At 44.4% G+C, this 19618-nt stretch overlaps 2 protein-coding genes across 4 annotated transcripts; one reads left to right on the top strand and one right to left on the bottom strand.

Moving 5' to 3' along the window:
- Window positions 1-97: 97 nt before the first annotated feature.
- cdhr1a (cadherin-related family member 1a) lies at window positions 98-9467 on the bottom strand. Of its 2 annotated transcripts, none has more exons than XM_029835249.1 (17): window positions 9358-9467; window positions 8768-8863; window positions 8333-8478; window positions 8181-8231; window positions 8000-8089; window positions 7203-7289; window positions 6787-6903; window positions 6469-6612; window positions 6026-6104; window positions 5839-5939; window positions 5545-5748; window positions 4864-5016; window positions 4623-4787; window positions 3807-3874; window positions 2500-2728; window positions 2153-2410; window positions 98-1316 (listed from the first exon to the last, which is right to left on the bottom strand). In XM_029835249.1, the coding sequence occupies exons 1-17, from the start codon at window positions 9416-9418 to the stop codon at window positions 765-767; spliced, it is 2601 nt and encodes an 866-aa protein (XP_029691109.1). In that variant the 5' UTR covers window positions 9419-9467; the 3' UTR covers window positions 98-764. The 2 variants fall into 2 exon arrangements, with proteins under 2 accessions (XP_029691109.1, XP_029691110.1); XM_029835250.1 differs by lacking the exon at window positions 98-1316 and adding an exon at window positions 1766-1988.
- Window positions 9468-12729: 3262 nt separating this feature from the next.
- chst3a (carbohydrate (chondroitin 6) sulfotransferase 3a) lies at window positions 12730-17078 on the top strand. 2 transcript variants are annotated; one of them, XM_029835815.1, is made up of 5 exons: window positions 12730-12826; window positions 13034-13201; window positions 14754-14915; window positions 14996-15547; window positions 15737-17078. In XM_029835815.1, exons 3-5 carry the CDS (start codon window positions 14836-14838, stop codon window positions 16431-16433), a joined length of 1329 nt encoding a protein of 442 aa, XP_029691675.1. In that variant the 5' UTR covers window positions 12730-12826; window positions 13034-13201; window positions 14754-14835; the 3' UTR covers window positions 16434-17078. The 2 variants fall into 2 exon arrangements, with proteins under 2 accessions (XP_029691675.1, XP_003964094.1); XM_003964045.3 differs by having other exon boundaries at window positions 12759-13201.
- Window positions 17079-19618: the final 2540 nt, after the last annotated feature.

Genomic DNA, 19618 nt, shown 5'->3' with positions numbered 1-19618 from the left:
TTGACAAATGAATGTAAAGTTTCCGGCTCTTAGACAAAATTAAGGATGAATAAAATGTCCTTAATTAATGGAATTTCGTATCCTGTTTTATTTTGCCAAAAAGACACCAACAAATCAGATTTCACTGGAGATTATTGTGTCATGAAGTTCAGGGCCACATCATAAATCTTCCCTTTCCTCTGTTGTGACCCTAAAACACTCTGGGTCTGTTTTCACAGGTGAGCAGGACGGCCAGATCCATCTGTACAACCTAAACGTCCTTTAATAAATGAATAAATACATGTTTACATTTGATAATTGCTCGCAACCACCTTTAAATGGTATTTTACACCTGCACGGGAGGATTAAAGCTCATCTTGTCTTGATCACTTTGCTTCCCCGGGCTGATCTTCTCAGTCAAGTGTCATCAAATCTCCTGTAAGGAGCTTGGTTGGCTCCCAGATCAACAAACAGTCTTGCTTGTTGAAATGTCAACATCATTCCCAACAAGGAATTATAAGCCACTGGTGTGTCGAGTTGAATTTGTCTGCTCCAACATGATAAAAAACCCCAACAAATCAACAGCCAGAAACAGAACATATAACCATAGACATGTAGTTCCCACCATAAAGATTGGAGCTGCTTTGATGGTCCTTCTGAACACACACACACACACACACACACACACACACACACACACACACACACACACACACACACACATACACATTGGTCATGGTCTGGCGTTGTCCCTGGACCTTGAGGGGAGTTTGTTTTGTGGAACATTAGTGATGTTTGAGCAACTGCTTCTGCTCCAGCCTCATCTTCAGCTCTGAAACCATGGCTCTGTTCACAGTGTCCTGCATGTTCATCGCCGGCCTTTTTTTCGGTTTGATCGCCACCGTTGCTGAGACGGTGGGGACTGTCCATTCCCTGCCCTCTGGGAAGTAAGCGGGGGGTGGAGGAGGGGCCGACGGGGCGCAGGGCGGCGGTGGCGGAGGCCAGTGCCTGACCACGTTGCTGACGTTGTTGTTGTAGTTGATGTTCTCTGGCTGCTGCTCCTGGGTCTCCTCTACTCGGAACCTATCAGCTGGATTCTCCTCTTTCTTGAAGGGGTTTTTGATGTTCCAGGTCTGCTGTTTCTGTGGCCTCCTCCTCACGCGGCGGTTAGGCAGAATCCGGTTAAACTTTTTGTTGCGCATGTATGTGGCAGTGGAGATGACGACTGTGATAATGACCATGAGAAGAATGACACCAGCAAGCATGCCTAGGATTTGCAAAGGCTTGTGTCTATTCTGCATCAAAAATGATCCCAAAGGCCCCCCACTGAGTTGGGTCTGTAAAAGAGCACAAGGACATTTCAAATTCATGGGACTGGACGCCTGACTTCTGAATGTTGTCCCATGTCTGCACTGTAGTACTGCATTTAGTCTTCATTTGGCTTTAAGGTAACTTGTAAACATCCTGCTACTGTAACGTTGGGCTTACTTTTCATAATGTACACAAATGTGTCTTGAACATTAAAATGATCAAGCTTTTTAAAAAAATATAATTTCAAGACAAGATCAGAGAGTTTAACAGGGAAACAAGCTGAGACCATTCAGCATTTGAGAATTCCTACATGAATTCTTTAGGAATTACAGCTATTGAGCTAAAAACACAAGAAAAAAAATTATCCCCAGACTATAGAGAATAATTTCTATGATTTGTGTACTCTTTTACAGACACAGCCCTCTTCTACCACAACATTCTTGAAATATCACAATTTCCTGCTTTTGCCGTGCTGATGATCTCAAGGCGAGCTTCCTTTATGGCACAGGCCTCCGTACAATCTTTCTGATCTTGCCCTGAGGTTTTACGCGGGACTTTTTCACAGAGTTCCAGTAAATCATAGTTGAGACGAAGACCGTCACTGAAATGGCGAAGGTGACAACGGTCAAACAAATTCCGAGCACAGCCCTGGGACGCTTCCTTAGGCCCAAGAAGTATGAGAAAAATCGGGATTTGATCTGAAAACATGACAATTGCATCTGTATGAGATTTAACTTTTTTTCCTCCTGCCGGATTTAAAATTTGGTGCAGCAAAGATGTTTCACTGTTTCATTTCTATAAAATAGAAATGCGTACATGTCCTTACATTATTCTATAGAAACTTTGGTTTTCAGCAACTTACAGCCTCAGTGATGTCAATCTTGACCACCGCTGTGGTGCTGAAGGACGGTTGGCCCCGGTCCCGGGCCTGCACCACCAGGGACCAGGTGCAGTCTGTCTGTTGGGTGATGTTCTGAATGATAGCCATGGACTTGATGTAGGACTTGAGTATGATCTCGCCCGTGTCGGCGTTGATGTCGAAGATGTTGTTGTCCGGCTCAGCTCTCATGATGGCGTACTCGATAACGTTGTTGGGTACTTCGGCATCGTCGTCTACAGCCTGTATTAATCAACAAAAAATTTTGGCAATAGACTTCTACCCCGTATCATTTCTGTTTTTTCTCTCTCATGAAATGAGGAAATTATCACCTCGATTTTCACTGGCGCTCCGATCACCATAGTCGTCTCCAGGAAGTTGTCATTGAAGGCAGGCGGATGGTCGTTTAGGTCCAGAACCGTCACAAATACCTCAGCCAGGCTGTACTTCCCCTCTGCATCCTCTGCCTTCACATAAAAGTTATACTTGGACCTCACTTCTGCGTCCAGGCTCGCCCACGGCTGGGTGTAGATGATCCCGGATGCGGGCTGGATCAGAAACCTGCAGCAGAAATTCAAGTCTGGCTACCTTTAGGATATCAATTTACTTGCTAGCGCGTCTGAAACGTATGGATGTGCTCTGTGTGATTAAAGGTATTAACGTTTTAAACGTACTGGTTGACAATCAATGATAATCTGTGAGTGGCCCAGTGACTTTCCTAAGATTCCCTTTTCGGGAATTTCGGAGGCTAATCTAGTCCACTTGTGGCTAAAGCAAAGCAAAACAAAACAAGAACTATGTTTTTCTTCACGTGGTCATCACATTTTAGCATCTTCTTCCACAGTGCAGAGCCAGCATTAGGTTATTTAGAAGTGTTTGAAGAGTGACACGCAGGAGGAGGGTGAGCTAGAGTGAACCTGTGTGAGTCACAGAGCTGAAGACGATGGTCACAAGCTCAGGCTATTTTCACCTCCAATCTCATCAGAGGATTAACAAAGACAAAGAGCAGGCAGGCAAAGATCAGGACTCTCCGATCCCATGTTTCCGCAACATATTTAAATGTGCAGAAATAAAATGATAAAGGCCTGTCTTGTAATGATATGGCAGAATAGCAACCTCCTGCTATTACTGGCTTCAGTTAGCCTCTGGTTTACAGGTCTAACCTAGACTGGAAAGGTAATAAAGATAGTTTTCAGAGAAAATCCCCCGAAGGACTGTGGTGCTTAAGTGCAATAAACAGAACAATGTTCTAATATAAAATCAAGTCTGATGTCATCTGTGTAGCCTGAGGTAGCATTTATAGTAGTGCAGTGGTCTACTAGTGAAATGCAGAATTGAGGAAGTGCTTAGGAAATGTATTTCTTTGCTTTAGCAAAATCTTTATCAAACAAGATTGATCAAACAACAATGATGTTGTATAACTGCCTTAGCCCTTAAAATCCCAGTGTCTCATAAAATGGAATGTTTTAAATTGAAGTTTCCCACAGGTTTTCTGGTTAATGAGCAGACACATGGGATGTTTGAGCTGTTTGGAATCTTGCACTTAAGAATACATGTTCAAAGTGTAGGCGTGTATTCGTTTGACAGAACTACTCTCTAATCCGACCAAAGTCAATTTAGGTGACGTTCTGATACTCACAAGTCAGCCCCTGATCCATAAATGGAGTACTTCACTTCACCCCAGGATCCTGAGTCTGGGTCTACTGCCTGTGCCACAACAAAAGATATTATGATTCTGGAGGGAGAACGTCCTCAGAAAAGTCCCAAATCTATCTCTGACCTCATCCCCTTGATAAAGTCTGAATTATTAGATTTGAGCCTATCTCTTTTTTTAGTGAATGAAAAACAAACAGGCAAAAAAGGGCTGCTAACCTCAACGGATTGAATGGATCTGTGCTGGACTGGAACATGATGTTACAGGGGTCAGCTATAAAAAGACTGATTTATTTTTTTATGTCATAGGAGCATGATCATGGGCAGCTAATCTGTCTGGCTCTCACTGCAGGGATGCCTGTCTCCATGTGTCCAAGGTCACTTACTGGCTGTACTTTCATCTGATTGAAATTGCCTAGGATCAACAAAACAGGCCTCTCTGATGTTCACGCAAACGCAGGATTTAAGAGCGCACCGCCCTCTTGGTTTGGTCCATTCTGTCCATGTGGACGCGACATTAATAGTGAGTTTCTGCACATATTTTTGCACAGCATTTGCGTGTTCTCTGTAATCTGGGAATTTGGTGTTACACAACAAAATGAAAGTGATAGCCATCTGGCAGCTTACCTCGCCTAGCTTTTATCTACATGTTTTTGCATATTATCCGGACTCACACTGCCCAAAAAGTCCACATTTAGGGAATTAATGCGGCATTTTGTCCAAAATCAGAATTTCTCCTCTGGTCTGAGTGACGTACATTAGCGCTGGCATGTATTTTTGAACAGGATGAAGCCTCGCTCACCGTGACTGACACCACGTTGGAGCCGCCGGGTGAGTTTTCTGGAATTCTGGCGATATAGTAATCTGTGGAGAATTTGGGAGCGTTGTCATTGGTGTCCAGGAGATGAATGACGATGTCTGCGGTAGCACTGAATCTCTCGGGGGTATCAATTTCCATTGCGAGCAGCTAAAGAGGAGAAAGGCCAGAAATAAAGTCTGCTTTATGCATTTCATCTTCAAGCTCAGGTTTTTCAGGGGCCAACCTTGTATGTGAGAAAATGATGTTTCTCATAGTCCATGGCAGCAGAGTCTTCCACTAAGATTGTCACTTGAGCCTCATTGAGGACGGTCTGAGGAACGACCCGCAGCATCCTTCCCGGTCCGATCAGCTTTAGGTTGAACTTGGCGTTCGCCCCCTGCGAGAAGATGGTATGCATCAATCGATGTCTCATCAATATCTCATCATCACTGAAAAGGGATGTAACGTACGCACGGATGTATTTAAAGTAATGTGCACGATGTAATCCAACAGCCACTGTATCATCCCCCTCAATCAATATAAAAGCTCAATATCTCTCCATTATTAAAGTAATGTAGCAGAAATGAAGAGGATATCAATAACAGCTTTGGTATTCTCAGTGGAATATAATCGCGCTGATGTTGTAACAGCATTATGAGGAAATATATTTTGGATTAAGTTCATAAAAGGAACTGGAAGCAGACGGAGACTTGCATAAGCTGGCAAATGGAGAATGATTCAACGTAGTCTGGCCCGCTATCAGATGTTGTTGTTTTTTTGTTTTTTTTAAATGTTTGACGAGAGTCATGTTAGATAACTAATTTGTTCAGAAAGTCAGCGGGGTTATGCAATAAGTGGTTCCACTCCCGGGTTAGCGGGGGTGGAGTTCAGTGGTGGGTGATGCTGTTGGTGTTTATCAGCTCACCTGATCCGAGTCGTTGACCGTGATTTTCAGCCCACGCAGGATCTCGCCCTCCGGTGGATGCTCGTACATGGTCAGCTCAAACATGTTCTGCGGGCCTTTCTCCCCGTAGAATGTAGGCGGGTTGTTGTTCAGGTCCACCACGCGGATCACCACGGTAGTAACGCTGTAGTCCGAGAGTCTGCCTTGTGGACTCACTTCTGATGCCTGAACACGAGGAGGGTGTGTGTGTGTGTGATAGATAATCACTTATTGCATGTGATCGAGTGATTTGATGAGCATGTTACTTCAACTCACCCTGACTTTAATGTTGAATATTTCCCGTTTCAGGTTGATGGGAAGTCTCTGGAGGGTGATACAACCACTTGTCTTGTTGATGTGAAAAACACCATCGTCGCCTGAAAAACAACAACCTGCTGAGCAACGTCCCACCCAGTAGCACGCTCCCAGTCCTTCAACCCTAATCAGCCTCAGCCAACCTTACCCTCATCGAAGGAATAACGGATTGGATTTGGGTTTCCAACATCCCCATCTTTGGCGATGACAGTGAATATTTCAGATCCCTGTGGGAACAAAGGGATCATTTACTTACACTCATATAAAGCTGTGACACGGCCTAAAAGTAAAGTTTCCAGGGACTGATTTGGTTTCTTTGGCTGCATCAAAATGTCAGAAAAAGTACTGACAGCATTAGTGAAAGTCAGCTTCAGTCAACCTCCTAAAAATACCAGTCAGAGCTACACTCTCCCTCCTCTGATGTGATGCTGCCGTGACATTTTGAGTCGGGGGAGATAAAGCTGCTTTCATGCGACATGGGAAATGTCACAGACGTCCGCAAATGTTACTGAAGCAGTTGAAATTAAGGTCCTGTGTGTAAAAATTCGATTGGAACTTCGCCAAAACCCTTCAAAAGAGACACGTGATTACCGGCACTGAGATTTCATACACGTATCCAAAATACGGCGTCCCAATAAAAACGGGCGGGGTGTCCTGTGCATCGATGACGTTGATGGTCAGGGTGGATGAGGACGATAGGAACTGCTCTCTGCCGTTAAAATTACCACCACCATCCTGGAAGAAAAGTCACAATATTAATACACACTTCAGTTTTGGGCGAGCAGAATGTGCAGATATTGTATCCTTGGTGGTGTTTATTGCGTCTCTACACCTAAATGTGATGGGATTTTTAAAATAGTTTCCGGTTCAAATGAACGTGACCTATTCTAGGACACAACTGCTTGTTACCCTGACGATGACGGTGACAAAGTGCGCCTTGGTTTTCTCATAGTCCAGCATTTCTCCGGCCTTTATGCGGACGACGCCGCTGTGTCTGTCGATGGTAAACAAAGTGGACTGTGGGTTCTGCAACAGACAGCGAGACACGTTTAGAGCACGTGCTGACACACAGCGAGCCCGTTCATATCCCCTGTCCCGTCTCCAACCACTGACACGCGCAACAAATGCTGAGAGGCATTAATGAATTAAGCCATATATTTTTCTATCTCAATGGCCATCTGGATGTAAAGAGCCCATAAGCTCAACAACTACGCAGGTAGGAGAGAGCTGCTGTGTCCAGATGTGCCCTACCCCCCCACTCTATCACTCCAGACCAGCTGCTCTTGTCTCCCGTACAAACACACATGTACATGGTACTCCTGTACCTGAAGGTAGTAGGTGACTGAACCGCCTGATCCCGTGTCCTTGTCCACTGCCTGGACTCTGTAGATGCTGCTTCCACTCTCAGTCGTCTGAAGTGGAAGGAATAAAAAAGTCTCCGTCAGGTGGCAACACATATAAAACAAAATGATTTAAAAAAACGAAGGGATTTCAAGCTTTTTTTAAAAAAAAAAAAACATATTACATTTAGAGGGGGAAGTTTAATGTTCAGGAGCTCAAAAGTGTTTGGACAGTTGACAATCAGGCAGTTTGGCATCAGGTTCTGGAGTTGACTGCAGCTAATACTAACGCGTTAGCATGAGGCAGCTGTATGGGTGTGTTAAAGTCCAGGGGGGCATTGTTGCCAGTGAAGGGGGCTAAAAAGAGGCCAAAAGGCAAAGAAGCCCACAGAAAACATCCCATAAAGAAGTTTACAGAATCCCTTCATTAAAAAGGGGTTTTGTTCCTTATCAGAGAAAAGAGGTTCCCCTCTGCATGCTTTCTATTTCAGTCAACCTACAGGGAGAGAAATATGAGCTGAGGTCTTATGAGATCTAGTTTTCATACAACCAGGCTCATACTTACCATTTTTTAAATTAATCCAAATTTTGTTAAGCCTCTACATGGACTGGCAATGATTTTGACATGGAAATGATCATATTTTGGTGAAAGATTAATTAAATATTGTGATTTCCAAATTCAATGATGTGGTTAAAAATGAAGAGTTGTCAGAAAAGTAGCCTCATACTGGCCACACAATCATTTTTACTATGAACGCACACCCACTTTCTCCTCTACTCACCTCCATCACATCAGCGATCGCTGGCATGTTTTGGAATTCTGGCTTCTCATCATTGGCGTCCATTACAAACACCGTCACTCGTTCTACAACCTAGAAGAAAGACGATGCACCTTCCAGCGTCAGGTCTATATGCTTTATTGCCCTACCTGACGGAGCCACATCTGGAACTTGATGTTAATACCTTGCTGCGTCCATCTGTGATGCTGACAAGAACATCAATAGAGTCTTGTTTCTGAAACAATATCAAAGGGATTCATGTTAAAGTCGAACAAATAAAAATTTTAAAGGAGGAGGAAATAGAATATTCCTCCATGAACATCGGAGACAGTTCACCTCTCTGTCCAGCTGTTCTACCAGGGTGACATTTCCAGATATGGGCTCAACCCGAAAGTATTCTTTGGAGCCAGGGTCAAAGGAAAGACCGTATCTGACCTCATGGCCCTCTGGGTCTGTCCCGTTGAGACGATAAATCTGTGTACCTGAGAGAAAAATATATAGATATAAACTGAGACACAAAATAGTGGCGGCATGACGACCACTCTGGCTGACAGATGGACGTTAGAGGAGGACGCCTCCATCACATTTCCATCCCCGGTGTCAACAGTTGGCGGCAGCAGCAGGTGAGCGCGTCAGGGTGAGGACATCTTTCCACCCAACATCTGTTCATCTATCAGGGACCGTTTAACATCCTGGACTCTCACACGTAGGCTGCCAGGAGGCCATTTTGTTGATTGGTTGCTCTGTTTGCGTGTCAGAGGTCAGACTCACCGATGGCTGTGTCCTCTGAGAGGCTAAACAGTGCCAGGTTCCCGTTGTGGCTGTAGGGGCCGTTGTCATAGAAATAGGGAGCAAAGTCGGCTTGTGCTGAGGACGCAAAGTGTTTGATGTCATTCACATTATTGCGGGTGCACTTTTAACCAGTTATTTACACAAGTGTGATTTTAGCTTCAAGTATGGGAGCTAAAACAGCAATATTTATTGCATTTCACATTCCAAGAGCCCCGTGTCTCCTGTAAGTCAGACTGGGATTACAGGTGGGTTATGTCACCCTCTAAAGACAGAGCGGAGAGCTTTGTTGGGCAAAATAATGCTCTGCCTGTTTATTAGATGAAAGGGGGGGGTCAAGTCTAATACTCAATATCTTTTAATTGCCTTTGAAAACAGAGCTGTAAAACTATGGTGTGAATCACCCAGAGCAAAAACAGATTCAGCAACAGTGTATGTGGATCTAAACAGGCCAGACCGCAAATGGAATTACTGATAAATGCAGAAAATACACATTCTAGTTGGCTTAAAATTAACATTTACACTGTTTTATACTGCGATCCTTCAACAGTGAAAACAGAGCCGAGACTCACCGAGGCAGACACGCGCACACAGAAGAATCAGCGGCAAATGCAGGACCTTTACATTCCTCATCCTAAAGAGTGGAGTCGTGGAAGCGCACCATGAACACGGCTTCGTGGAGAGACCTGCACACTCAGCCTTCAGGGTGCCTGTGGGTGACTACAGGAGGCTAAAGGCTCAAATGCTAATCCAATGACACTTCTTAAGAGTCACTCCTGGGATCCATCAATGCTGCTGCTTCTGCAGTCGGCCCACGATGGAAAACATACAAAATGAGGATAAATAATGGAAGAGTTCCTTCTTATTTGACCTAAATAGCAATTTTTTTCTAGTGTACTTTTGTAATTTAGGGAAATTTGGGTTCTTTTTTTACTTGTAGTTATTAGTTAATAAAAAAATGAATGACATTTTAATCATTTCAACACCTAAACTAATTTCTGCTATAAGTATAAATTATTTAGATGATTGAGACTTATTTTAAATAAGATCTGTGTAATTACCAAAGATTCTTTACTTTTAGTTATGTGGACAAATAGAGGGATTATTATGATGTTTAATTGCAACCATCGTTCCAACCAATGTCAGCAAATATAGTGTAGATTCCCCATCTGCTGCTCTATTTAAGCATCTGCTGGGGAAAAATATGGCTTAAACAGGTAATGATGGTGAAGACGACTGTGAAGGAGCTGATGAGATCAGAGATTCGCTTCAGATTTTATGGTCGAAATTACTGAGAAAGCTAAATTTCTGCCACCTTCACTCATTAATTCGTTGGAATTTGAAAGCTGACTAATCTCCTTTATGTTGCCACCAATGTGAACAGTCAACAAATGTTATGTAACATTATCACAACTATCCCTCATTTTGCTGGGATGGTCTGTAAAAGCTCTTTTCCAGTGGATGAGTCAAGGTTATGAACTGCTACATCTTTCTTTATAGTGGGTAAAGTTATGTCAAATGGTCTATTGAGAGCTGCAATAAAAGTCTCCCAGGTGCAGTTATTTTCTTCTTAAAGCCCAAAGTGTACACACACACAGACACACACACACACACCACGTGTATTCTGCCTGCTGTGTGCACCATTAAAATATGTTGCACGCAAAGGGATTTATATGCATGAATAAATGTTTTTCTGCCCATTCTCATGCAGCAACTAAATACTCTATAATCCACATGGTACTTTTAGAATATGCTCAGTGGGTCCCTGGTACATTAGTCCTGTAATTTAAGTTGCCCCTGGACAGATCATATAAACAATTGCAGAAAATCAGTGTTTGACGTAGGACCGATGACGGCAGCAAAAAGCCCTCAGCGTCAGCTTCTTCAGCTTTTTGACTATAGTTCCATATTATGGTCCCTGGAAGCTGAATGTTGAGACATTTGCTTCCACAGGATGAAAACGATCACCTGTCAGGTAATTTCTGTGTGCTGCTGATCAAGGCTGCGGCTTTGACTTTAATTCTCCTAGTCCTGGCAGATGGCGGGCCTAAAGATTAACCCACTATGCTCTAATCTCTTCTCATTTTGTAATGCACGGAGCCTGTCTGCGGCCGGGCCCCATCAGACATTAACGTAAAGCACAGTTAGCGCACGTAACCTCAGCACAGTCGTGCTCAGCCGACATCACGCTGGGTTAGCAGACAGATGATCTGCTGGCGTTCAGCGAGCTCAGGTTTAATCACATGCGTGGATATACGCGCAATCTGTGATCAAAAGGTTGCGAATGCAAAAGCAAACGGTAACTATAAAAAAGCATCGCGGGGATAAAAGCTCCTTGCTCATCCAGTCATAGCAGCTTCTAATCTCGTGCCTTCAATCACAGCAGCACATGCTGACCTCTTTGTTCCTGCTGACAGAGCCATTAGTCCGCCCACAGGGAAATTTATCTCCCCGCATCATTCGCGTGGGACTTTCACCATCAATGGGCCCCGAAAACACAGTTCAGTCTTGAACACTGGCTTCAGTGCCAGTCCGCCGCTGACACGGCTGCAAAGAGAAACAGGCAAAAACAGAATCAGACCTTTAGCACTGACACAAAAGCACAGAATATGCAACAAATGCCGAGCAAATATTAAATCATGCTTTTACATCAAAGTGCAAAGGTCATGTTGCTCAAAGGGCAAAGCAAAGTTGACCCACGGTTGAAAGGAATATTATCTGAAAATCCGGAGCATGTTTTCCCCGCAACATCAGGATTTGCTGCGTGAGATTATTTTACCTTACTGGAGCACGTTTTTGGACGTCTATCAAGGAGCCATGTTGACAGATAGAATTAGTTTGGCCCTGGTTCCATACAAGTCTTTAAAATGGACGGATTGTACGATGATGTACCCAAATGGATGAAATGTAATGTGTCCCTAACATGTTTGGATTAAGGCATTTTGAGTTGACAACATTCAAGTTGAATACAGTCATATTGTTAGACAGCCTACAGTAGATCAATTAAATTGATGAATTGATAATTCACTGATGCCATCTGCTTCAGCTTTTCAGAATGAATAAATATTCATTCACTAAAGAATTGATTCTCTCAAACAAAAGGCAAAAATAGAAAGGCAAACTTTGAGTAATGTTTAACCTATGCCGCCTGTGTCATCTCTGTCTGTCGCACCACCTGTTTTCATGAGAGCCTGGTTCAGCTTTACAATTTTGGATTATTATTCATAATCTGTAGTGCGCTTTGCCAAGGGCAGAGGTTCTCTTTTAGTCCAGGTCCACTCCTAAACTAGGTCACTCTTTTAATCTCTCCTTGTGGAGTACACTGAGGTTAAGGGCCTTTTTTTGGTTTCATAAACCCCACAGCCAGAACGCAGAGCGCAAAAAGCACGAATCGCATAAAAATCTTAACAAATTTGATCCATCTTTACTGTGGGGAATCGTGCAGGTATGAGGAATCAGGACGATGCGGATGGAGGGCGAATGGGGAAACTGTTGGACTCCAATTCCTGCGTCTGCTTTTCCTCTACTTCCCCCAAGTGGTAAAAGTGCAGTGCTGCACTCACACGTTTAGATTTTCGGATCTCTAAACACACCTTCAAGACTTTAGATAGATAGATAGATAGATAGATAGATAGATAGATAGATAGATAGATAGATAGATAGATAGATAGATAGATAGATAGATAGATAGATAGATAGATAGATAGATAGATAGATAGATAGATAGATAGATAGATAGATAGATAGATAGAATAAAGTTTTACAGATTTAATTCGTTATTTTGTCCCAACCCTGAATTGTGTCAACAGCAAACTCGGGTTGTAATCCAACGTTTGCTGACTACAGAAAGGTGCCCTTTATTCAAGCATCCATCCCGGGGACTCTTGGTGAAACAAGGGGTCCATTTAACTGCGGGGTCTTTGGAGACCACGTGACTATGGAGCCACAGGCCCACGCGGAGGCAGAGTGATGACGTGAGGCTTGGCCACAATGGGCTCAGTGGGCTCCGGCACATGGAGAAAATTGGACACAAAGTTTGAAGTCAGTGTGTTTTTGTGAACAGCAAAGTAGATTTCAGGCGCGTGGCAGCTTCTATTTATATTTGTCATCAGTTTTACGGTTATAGATCTGCAAACACGGTTGAAAAAAGTTGTATTTTTTATATATATATACTACCGAAAACGAATTCTTTTTAGGCTTTTCTTCCGTTTTTCCTCACTTCGTTTTTATTTATTTATTTTTTTGGAGGGGGTTGACTGCGCTTTACGTCCGCGCGTCCGCGCTGCCTCTCATTCATCCAGCAGAGGAGGGGACGTAATGAAGCTGCGTGTCCTTGTCCGACACAATGCAGAGGGATGCGACGCACGGACAGGACGTGGGACATTTGGTTCCAGAGCAGAGAGATATCAGCTAAAGGTTCGTGAGATGCGCACCACATTTTCAGTCCAACCCCAACAGGATTCCCCAAACGCTCCTTTTTGATGCACACATTTGACAGAACAGAGGCAGCAGCCCCGCGGACGCGCCGAGCAGAGCTGGTAAACACGCTGCCGCTGCGCGTAAAACACGACGAATGTGACAGAGGTTAACTTAAGCACTCTGTCAATCACAAATACTCTTCTAGATTCGCTCTCTGCGGGTGTGTTTTTAACCGTTTTGCAGACCTGGCGTTTGCGCGCTGTGCACGTAGTTCACTGGATAATCAATTATCCTTTCAGTCACTGATGGCTTGGATAACATTTTTCTTCCTCGCAGATTTCAGGTTGATTTAATAGCACCGTGCACCCCCCCCTTCCCCTCCACCCAGATCAACACAGATTAATTATATGCAGAAGTGCTCATTAATATGTGAGCTGCTCAGTCTGGTTCAGACAGTGGTGGGAATGTTTGAATGAACGCCCCCTCCCCCCTAAATGACTGCCAGACTATTAAATGAACACACACATGAAGGAAGGGGGTCGTTTTCTCTTGGTTTCCAAATGGCACTTGTATTAAATTAATCAATCACATGAAAACGACAAACAGCACACACACAAATTATAAAGCTTTTCAATATTTGACTATAAGAGTTAATTGTTTACACCCATGGATGAACAGCAAAGCCTTCAATGGGAGTTTAGCGCTCAGACGCCACATCCAGGCTCTGAAGGCAGCCATTAATGTAATTTGTAGTGAGATGATAAACGGAGTGATGTGCGTTTCTGCTTGAGCAGATAGTCAGATTTGCCCAACGCTCCAGCGCGTCTTGAATATGTAAAAGTGCTCAGCTCGAGCGCTTCATCCTGACAGTTTGACAGCCGTGGAGTGTTAAGCTCAGATAATTGGGTGATATTTACTCACAGAGCAAACAATTACTCCACACTGGCATGGATAGGGTGTCTTTTTATGATGATTATTATTATTTTTACCCCTACTGATATGATTTGTAGAAATTATTCTCTTTTTGACAAGTCCAAATGGCAGATTTGCATTTACAGGGGGAAAGGGCACCGCTTACAGGAGGTAACCCCCAAGAAATTAATGACAACACTTTACGACAACACGATTACTGACCTGGGATCTGTCAGAGGGTTCGAATCTGAATATTTGATGCAAAAGTTAAGCACGTCCACTGTGGGGACTCATCAGGCTTAGAAAACCTGTTCGTATGAACCCCGCCTCTCCAGATATTTGTCTTCACCCTCAACCACTGACTCCCTGAAAAAAATTTAGAAAGCAATGCTGTGTTCATCCATGCTTCTGAGGACCAAGGCGTGCAGGTTAAGAGATCTCGCGCTGTACAAACTGCACAACATTCCTGCGGCTTCGTCCTGACTGCAGGTTGTGTTGAGCTCAGAAAACGGTCTGGATTCATCTCGTAGAGACAGACACGTTCTTCTTAGTGCTTTAAAAAAATATTTGACCGAGACGGGTCAGCGCTGTGATGTTTCACGTCGGCGCGTTTCATTTACGCCGTTCCTTATTGCAGAATGAGGCTTTAGCATCTGCAGCAGCGACCATGACCGACGCCAGACAACACTAGATGACCAGCGGCGCTACAGGACTCCAGGATGAAGACCAAATATGCCATCGTCTTCATCTGTATCGTGGGGCTGGTCATCATCGAGAAAGAGAGTAACATCCTGTCGAGGTGAGAGAACGAAGAGCCTCATTTACAAGCTGTAATCAGATCACAAGGACTGTAAATGGTTCTATTTGTGTGTCTCGCAGGGTCTCTGATAAGCTGATCCAGAGGCAGACCCCTCAGCAGACTCCTCAGACTCTGCTAGATTGCAGCAACGCGCCACAAAATGGCTCCTTGACGTTGCTCCAGATGCTGCTCTCCAAACTCGCCACCTCCACCGGGAATACTTTGATTCTGTCAGAGGACCAAGAGGAGGGAGACATCAAAGACCTGGGCGGGTCCAACTACAGCGGCGGACGAAAGCACATCCTGCTCCTGGCCACCACGCGGACAGGTTCCTCGTTTGTGGGCGAGTTCTTCAATCAGCACGGGGAGAACATGTTCTACCTGTTTGAGCCTTTGTGGCACGTGGAGCGCATGCTGACCATGGCGACGGAAACCAACAACGGGACGGTGCTGGCGGGAATCTACAGGGACGTACTCCAGGGGCTCTTTCTGTGTGATTTCTCCCCACTGGAGAAGTTCATATCCCCCCCACCTGTGGACCACGTCACCCCGTCTCTTTTCCGTAGGGAGTCCAGCGTATCGCTGTGTGAGGAGCCTGTTTGCACTCCTGCCATCAAAGATGTCTTTGAAAGGTAAATTATATTGGACGCTATGCTAACTTTAGCCCTCAGGTTTAAGTTAAGGGTTGATCATCAGAACACGGAGGTTCCGTAAATGTCCGTGTGCTGCGACAGCCTGCTGTCTTCTGTCTTCTCAAAAAGAAACCCTATAACTTTGCAGCTCCTTGACGTATACTTACAACGACTCCAATCCTCTCACAGGTACCACTGCAAGAACCGCCAGTGTGGACCTCTGAACTTGACCCGCGCCTCAGAATCCTGTCTTTCCAAGCAACACCATGCCATCAAGACCGTCCGCGTGCGCCAGCTGGAAACCCTGCAGCCTTTGGTGGAGGATCCCCGCCTGGATGTGAGGGTCATACAGCTGGTGCGTGATCCGCGGGCCGTGCTGGCCTCCCGTATGGTGGCGTTCTCTTCAAAATACCAAACGTGGAAGGCCTGGGCGCAGGACGGCCAGGTGCCTGAGGATGACGAGGAGGTGAAGAGGCTGAAAGGAAACTGCGACAACATCAGGATGTCGGCAGAGGCGGGACTGAGCCGGCCTCGCTGGTTGAGGAACCGCTACATGTTGGTGCGTTACGAGGACATCGCCCGATACCCCATGCAAAAGGCGGAGGAGATGTACAGGTTTACAGGGATACCGTTCAGCCCCCAAGCTAGGGAGTGGATTCTGAAGAACACCCAGACCACGCAAGGGGCGAGCGGGATTTACTCCACGCAGAAGAACTCATCAGAGCAGGCGGAGAAATGGAGATTCAGTATCCCCCTCACGCTGGCCCAGGTGGTGCAGAGGGTGTGCGGGTCTACCATGAAGCTGTTCGGGTACAGACTCGTGAGCGACGAAAAGACGCTGACCAACAAGTCCTTCAATCTGCTGGAGGAGAAGCAGTTTTATTAACTCGTACATCCAACGGCTGTGAATCGAACCTGGAAAAGCTGTGAGGACGAACCAACAAAGAAAATGATGTTTTGTTAGGGTCGTTTTTTTGGTCCTACTCACCGATCCTGTGCCTCATATTAATGATGAAGAGCCAAACGGAGCTGAAAGGACGATGCCATGCTTAAATTAGAGGAGATTTTTATTGATATTGGGATGTGTTTAAACTTCAGGGATCAATAGTGAGAGTGAAAACTGTGTTTTATTTTAAATGTGTCTGTAATGCCTTTGATCCCCAGAAAATGCCTATTCTTTTTGTTTGTTTTTTAAATTTTTGGGTGGTTATTAGGCTTTATTGTCATCAAACCTTAGATTTGGACACAACCAGACAAGTGATGCAGTCACTTTAGGCCTGTTTTTTTCCCCCACATGTAGAGAAATAATACAAAAAAAGTGATTCTTTTTTTAATCAAAGATCATTTTATTACACCGCCAAAAAGCCGATGAGAGAATTTATTTTTTATTGCAGGTTTTTTAATACAAGTACTGGAAGTAGCCATGGTTGAAGTCACTTCCAAAAGTCATTTCCTGCCTTGCTGATCCAGTTCTTCTCGTCAAATCGCCAAGTCAAAGAAATAAACCCCAAAAGGCCTTCGGTGTTTTAGAGTTGGTATGATTCAGCCTGATTATCAGTAAAGTCAAACCCAGGTGCTCTTCGCTCTCGGCCGTGTATGAAGGTGTTTGTTGTTACCCGCTCAATGGCTTCATTGTGTGCGCTTTAGTGGAAAAGTGCACATGGAACGGGATACTGGCTGGAAGTAAATACAAGGGTGGGCTGCTGCAGCAGGGAATGTTCTACACACTTAAAACACAAGGACATTTGAATGTCCGCTACTGGAAATGGGTCAGTTTTCTCCTTAAAAGGACTGAAAGGGCAGCAGGATTTTACAGCAGCTTCCTCCTGTATTTACGGTGTTCCAGCTCTTCAGCCAGCGAGAACACAGCCTTAGGAAACACCTTCACTGTCTCCAACACACTGCAGAAGATCCTCAAACTGCCCCAATGGGCATGAAACTAAATATCTGTTGAAGTCTGTGCTCTTTTGTCCCTATTAAACACCAGCTAAGGGGAACCACATCACAGTGGCCTCCAGCCTGATGTCAGATCGTCCCACAGCAGCACAGTAGATGTTAACATCCCGTCCAAGAGGAAATGTTTGGGTTAAACCCCATTATAGGAGCTGGCACTTGTTTAGGTTGAAGTTTCCTGAAGGTGCTGTTTGAAAGCATGTTTGACTCTGCAGAGAGGTGAGGTTGACAGATGGATTCCTGGGGTTTTTTAAGGATTGGGGACAAAGATGCACGCTCAGAGGAGGAAGTACGGAATGACCTGATACAAAGCAGCCAGGGCGGATTACAGGGATCAGACCTCAGCGTTGTCTGCTCCAGTGTAAAGTCTTTCTGCAAGATTATGCCAATGGAATTGTCTTCCTCTCTTTATCTCGGGTTAAACTGAACCCCTTAAAAGCAGAAAGGAGCAAAGCGAAAATGAAAAATCTAGAGGATCTTAAAGGATCTCAGAGCTGACTTAACTGACTGCTGCTCTTGTTTTCCACATAAATGCTGCAAGAGAATTCACGACATTTCTCACACTGATTCTGATAGATGTTTTCATTTTCTGACACAAAGATATGTTTTATTGAGCAGGAATCCATCTTTGTGTTAGGTGAAACCATGTCTCAGACTGTTGTGAAACCAGCATTAGACTCTTGTAATTCTCTCTATAGCTGCCAAGCTTCTCTTCTTCAACAGGACTGAATTTCTTCCCAACATCCTCAGTCTTGATCCAGCTTTTAGACCTTTAAACTCAGTGATTCTTAACTAAAAAGGTTCTCCAGCTCCCCTGTTGAGCCGCCTGCTGCTCCAACATAGCAACTTTTGAATGTAATCATACCGAGCATGCAGATGAACACATCAGGTATTGAATCAGGAACACACAGGTATTGAATGAGTCTTCTTGTGCTGTGGGAGGGAGGAGCACTGAAGAAACAGGAAACCCCCCCAACACCCCCTCACCCACCCCCACCCCAGTTGACCTTTTCTGCCCTCCTAAACATCCCAAGTCCCTCTCCTAGATGATCTGTAATTTACTTTTCAATACAAAGGTGAGTTTACCTGATTAATTAAGATTTTTGTGGATCTGCACGTCTCAGTTTGGACCATCTGCCATTTTTGAATACCCATTACCGTACACTTACTTCCAACTTTCCATCTCAACACGCCCCTCTCTTCTTACTGACTGTCCCTCACTGTAAAGGTAAATAAATCCTGCGGTCAGGGTGGAACACTGAGTCCTCTTATGTGCCTGAAAGAGGCCTTGTTGTGCTTCTGTTGGGGGAATCAACTCAGGTCTACACCAAACTTTCATAGCATGGCTCCTGTGAAAGGTCAAAATTAGGTTAATTTCAAACCTTAACTCCTACCTATCAGACTTGTTACATTATTGTTCCAATAACTGGCGTTGGTCTCGTTTTTTTCATCATGTAAACATGAAAGTGTAATTTGGTCCATAGCATGTACTTCCTTTTGGGTCCAGCAGATGGCAATGCAGTCCACAATATCAGACGTATTCATCTGACTGGAACCCGACTCACTGTTCGGGTCCGGGTTTTTGACGTGTATAATTTCATCACGAAAAAAAAATCAGCGTGGACAGTCTAAGACAAAGCTATAAAATCAGGTTTACCTCAGAATAACTGGCTCATAGGATTTGGAAAATTATGCCAATGTGCACAGTTCTCTCTCTCTCTCTCTCTCTCTCTCTCTCTCTCTGTGTGCACTTCTGCAAAGAAAAATGCACACATTGTACACATGTATGATATATGCATTTGAGAATTTAAACGATGGTGGCCTCTCATGTGACTGCTCACATGTGCAGCGGTAATTACTGGGATGTTTTATCTTCCTTATTACAGGAAGTTTCCCCGCAGCTCAAGACAAAGCTGAAAATGACTCCTGCTTGTGCCCGCTCCTCTTCAGCCCATTGTCTGTCTCACTGTTCCTTTCAGCGTGTCTCTATGGCTCAATGGAAAGTGTAAAAGATGTACACATCAAAGAGGGTTCAGACCAGCACTAATCCACAAATAATGACTGGTAGACGGGCCTGGACTTAACACACATGTTCCCTTCTGATCAAGAAGAGCATAG

This window comes from Takifugu rubripes, chromosome 4 (assembly GCF_901000725.2).
Source record: "Takifugu rubripes chromosome 4, fTakRub1.2, whole genome shotgun sequence".
NCBI lineage: Eukaryota > Metazoa > Chordata > Actinopteri > Tetraodontiformes > Tetraodontidae > Takifugu > Takifugu rubripes.
This window is presented reverse-complemented; position numbering and strand designations above follow the sequence as displayed.